At 24.9% G+C, this 4868-nt stretch overlaps 2 protein-coding genes across 2 annotated transcripts in view; one reads left to right on the top strand and one right to left on the bottom strand.

Annotated features, from left to right (window-relative positions):
• LOC105624580 overlaps positions 1–2627 on the top strand; it is a 3381-nt gene extending 754 nt beyond the window's left edge. Inside the window, exons 2-4 of the mRNA XM_012205935.1 lie at positions 442–618; positions 726–1788; positions 2545–2627. Coding sequence (XP_012061325.1) covers positions 442–618; positions 726–1788; positions 2545–2627 — 1323 coding nt within the window. The remainder of the gene's footprint in view (positions 1–441; positions 619–725; positions 1789–2544) is intronic.
• Positions 2628–3399: 772 nt separating this feature from the next.
• The window catches only part of LOC105624579 (sorting nexin-12), a 3741-nt gene continuing 2272 nt past the window's right edge, over positions 3400–4868 (bottom strand). The window contains exons 2-4 of the mRNA XM_012205934.1: positions 4645–4740; positions 4129–4253; positions 3400–3505 (exon numbers count right to left, since the gene is read on the bottom strand). Coding sequence (XP_012061324.1) covers positions 3400–3505; positions 4129–4253; positions 4645–4740 — 327 coding nt within the window. The remainder of the gene's footprint in view (positions 3506–4128; positions 4254–4644; positions 4741–4868) is intronic.

The following is a 4868-nucleotide window of genomic DNA, read 5'->3' as shown; positions in this document are numbered from 1 at the left end:
ACTACTATATATATATATATATATATATATATATGTACATACATAATATAATTATATATATATATATGTATATATTTACATCATTTTATATTTCTACCATTAGAGTTTAGCATGCTCAAAATTCTAGCAAATTTTGATATAAAAAGATTTAATTGATTTAATTTATTTTAGATTTAGAATGCATATAAATATAGAAATAATTTTTACAATCAAATTTTAATTTAACTTGAAAAGTTCTAAAGTTTTAAATAATTTAAAAGATCTAAGTGATGATATTAATGTTTATTGCAAAATAAGAAATAAACTAATTAAATTTGATTAACTATTTAGAAATTAATCAAAAAGATTTTACTGAAAAATTTTAGAAAATATTTTTCCAATATTGTATAATGACTGTTACATTATAGACAATTGTTTCACAATATATATATATTTGTATAGGTCCGTGCTGTATATTTGTCCTATCTTCATAAATGCTTACTTAGTAATTATGCAACTTGTTATAAACAAAATGATATATCAAGCATTAAAGTGAAAAAGTGTGCAGATCAAATGGAATTACATGCTGTCCAATTGGCACTAGAAACTAGTATATACAGACAAAATATGCTGAAAATGGTAATAAATATTATTATTTAAAATAATTAAAATAGTTTAAAAGGAAGGCAGTATTTAAGATTTCCTCGTCGATATTTTATATCATTGTAATTTATTTGTCTTTGTAGATTGATGATGTAAAATCACATACAATTAAAAAGAAAGCGTATAAAAAATTGATAATATTTTTAGAAACATCAAAAAATAAATCTGACATCGCTGTGCAAACAGATGACAGGTGGATGGATTCGGAAAGTACAAATATACAAGATGTATCTATTACATTCAACTGTGAGAAATCACTGCAAACAGTATTACCCACTATGAATTCTAACAATCTCTTTGAAAGTGGGAGTGTTATGGAAAATTTTAATGATGAAACTCTCCCCTTAGATACAAATGAAACAGATCCGCAAATGCTGCAAAATATTGCAAAAGACTCTAACGACGCTAGTCATGGATTTAATCATCAGATGGATTCTCATGTAATGGATAATATATCTGTCAGAAATGAAGATGAAAATTCACAAGATTCTCTATTACAACATATGCAAGATATGTTTTGCGAAAGTGATGATAGTAGTGATCTTACGAGATTAATTGAGAAACATTCGGGTGTTACTAAAGCAAATATCGATAAAGAAATTAATGAGATATGTTCAGAAGCAGATATTGTTGTAGACACAAATCTTTTTAATGTTCCAATAAGTAATAATATATCGAGGCCTAATACAGCAAAAGTAAATACAAGCGAAGGAAGAATCAGTTTCAGTCGTTATAAAGAAATGCAAAGTAAAAAAACCATTAAATCAAAAAGAATTAATATAAATGAAACTGTTGAAAGCAAACAAAAACAAAAAATAAATGCTATTTGGTTCGTGGAACGCGTACATCAAGTTTCAAAATTAAAAGCTAAAATGACTGAATTATCACTGACAAATTATCGAAGGCATGGAAGAGTAAGAGAAAAATTTCTTCGTTTGTTTGGGGAATTTGAGGAAGAAGAAATGATGCCAGATTCACCAGTATGTATAGAAGAACATTTATCAGCTTGCAAAGAAAGAATAGCTCCTTGGATTGTGAAATACTTAATGCCATTCTACAAAAAAAGAAGAATTAAAGATCGTCATCTTTTTAAAGCTGTTGCAAAATACATCACAGATATGCTTATTATAGAGAATACTTTTCCAGGTGAGTCACTAAATCCGATATGTTTTTCAGTACTCATTCAAAAAATTATGCAATTTTGAATAATAAAATAAGTTAATATTATAATAATATTAAATAAAAATATTTGCATTAAGTATATTTTAGATGATTATCTTGTTTTGTTATCAATTGAGTATTTCAATATAACACTAATGGAGAATTGTGCAATACTCAATTAAAAGAAGAGTTAGCCGCTGGAAAAACCTAATTTCAATTTTTTAAATTTCAAACATTGCTAATTTATATTGTTTCTTTCCATATAATTAAATAGAAAATAAATATATTAGGAAAAAATATAGCTATTACTCTATATATCTCATAATGTTCAATTTGTGAATCACAATATAGCTAGGGCTGGGTCTATTTGAATATTTGAAATACTATTTTTTGAAAAACAGTATTTATAAGATAATTGTATTTTACATTTCAGTGCAGCACATGAAAATATTTTGTATTTTGTGTTTCATGGCAACGTATAAAATTTTGTATTTCAAATACTAAGATTAATAAGATTAATAATTAATTTAATCTTATTATTTGAATTAAAACATACGCTCTTTCGATTATAAATACAAGGTATACATAAACTTTCGTGTGCTCCGTTGAAATAAAACAAAATACATTTGTATTGCAAAAAATACCCTCCTTCCCACTTCTGAATATAACAATAAAAAAAGTACATTAACAAATTATTTCATAATCGTAATATTCATATATTCTTCCATTTATATATTTCAGAACAAGAGTGTGTAAGTAAGTATATAGAAGGTTACTTCAAAAACAAGAGGTCTGTTAAGACTAAGCAGGATATATATCTATAAGAAATTGATAGTGTTATTCATTAAAATATAATACAAATCAATGAAATATAAAAAATTGTAACTTGCTATAGACAGTCTTGCATAACATTTTTGTTTTTGTTTGTATTATCCACAGAATCACATATTTATTACAATGTAAATACTCTTGAATAAAAATTTTGCGAAAACTTTGAAATAGAAATTTGATTGTAGGAAAGGTGGATGGATGTATGTGTTTATAGTTATTCTTTAAAATTACTCCTTTTCAGTTGCACTATTCTCTATTAAATTAAAAACTAATAGTTTATGTATCAAATTTTTAATTATGTTAAATAACTACCTACATAATTAACAAAATAAGGAATACATTTTATATAACTCTTATGAATAATAACATTTTTTTATTTTGCTTATTTCTTTTGTTATAAACAGTATATGATAACAGCAGACAGAATCAACTTAGTATGTATACCCATGTAAGAATGATTTTGCCAATTTATCATTTATTTATTTCTTTATAAAGATACTTTATTATGTTTTTCGTGTAATAATAGTTAGAGTAAACTAGAAGTGTGAATATTTCCAAATAAGCATCTTGATTTGATAACATAGTATAGGTAGCTTACTTGATTCTTGCAAGAATAAGAATATTTGTGACTTCCAAATAAGATGTAAAGGTAATGAAAACGTGATTTCAAATGTGACGACTTGGTGGAAAAGGTATTCATGATATATATATATATATATATATATGTATATATATATATATATATTTTTTTTTTTTATTAGCGACTTATGTATTACGTATCTTTCCAGGTACATAATTTTTGTCTATCACCGGTTCTTGCAGAAACATATGCAAACATCGTTCGTTCTGTGCCAAAGGATGTCCAGCTATTCTGAAATATAAATGATTACGCAATAATATGAACAGTTGTACATATAAATTCATATGTTCAGATAAAATATTATTATAGACAATCACTGACATTTGTTGGAGATATGTTACATGTACAGTAATACTACAATCAAAATATATAAATGATTTCAATACAATACACATGATTAAGAAATAATGCACTTCGATAACTTTCGTTTCATATTCATATTGAACATATGATTTCTGCAAAAGAAACAAATTGCCTATTTTTATGATTAAATTAAGTTAAAACGGCAAATTCTATTATCTTTGAAAGTCATTATTGAGTTGAGAAAAATAATAATAAAAAAAGAGAGATATCTTATTTTCTATCTATTAATATATATTATTCTACTAATGTACTAATATTTTTATTTACTAATATATTTATTTCTCTCAAAGAATAAAAATAAATGTAAACATGCTTAAATAAACATCCTGCTATAACTAAATCTTTAAAGAACTTGAATAAAATTTTTTAAAATAATTATACAGAGTACTAGATTAAATAATCATTTCTATGTATAGAAATTAGATTACGTATTATTTCTATGTATGAAACATAACTGTACAATTTCTTGTTGCACATAAAATAATGCTCACTTGTTAACGAAAACTTCCAAGCCTTTTCTTCGATCTTCGATAAAATCTTCCTCAAATATTCCATCGTCTCCACGAAAAGGCATTTGACGTTTCCATGCTTTCCCTGGTAAAGGTGGTACCACAATCTGTAATTTAAGAAAATATATGAAAAATGATTTTCTATTATATTATATTATATTACAATAAGATATACAAATGAAATACAAAAAAGAATCAAAAAGAGACAATTGTGGTTCACTTCAATGGCTGAAAAGGAGAAAGATTCAAGTCCCGGTGCAGTATCTAAAAGTATCACATAATACTTTCCTCATGTCTCACAAACGTACGCTTCCTATCTTCATAGTTAAATAATAAGTTTAATAAATAAATGTAAGAAGTGTCAAAATAAATGTATACTTTCTGAAGTAGACAAATTGATATTATTTTTTAAATCTCTCTACAATTCTATTCATAATTAAGGGTAGATATAAAAAGACTTTATTTTTAAGTACAATTACCTCTTTTTCATTAACTAACCTTACTATCTCTTTCTAATTCATTTCTCAGCCATTCGAAATCACTGTATCGTCTTCTTACTGTTGAATCCTTTACTTTAAAGACTGGCAAGTTTGTCTGAAAAAGTTAATAACTTTGAAAACATTGAATTTCTTAGTAAATATGTTCAGAAATCTTCAACGTTTTGAAATATTTATGATATCTATATATATATATATATATATATATATATATATATATATATA

Source organism: Atta cephalotes (assembly GCF_000143395.1).
Source record: "Atta cephalotes unplaced genomic scaffold scaffold00083, whole genome shotgun sequence".
NCBI lineage: Eukaryota > Metazoa > Arthropoda > Insecta > Hymenoptera > Formicidae > Atta > Atta cephalotes.
Note: the sequence above shows the minus strand (reverse complement) of the source record. Positions and strands in the feature narration are given on the sequence as shown.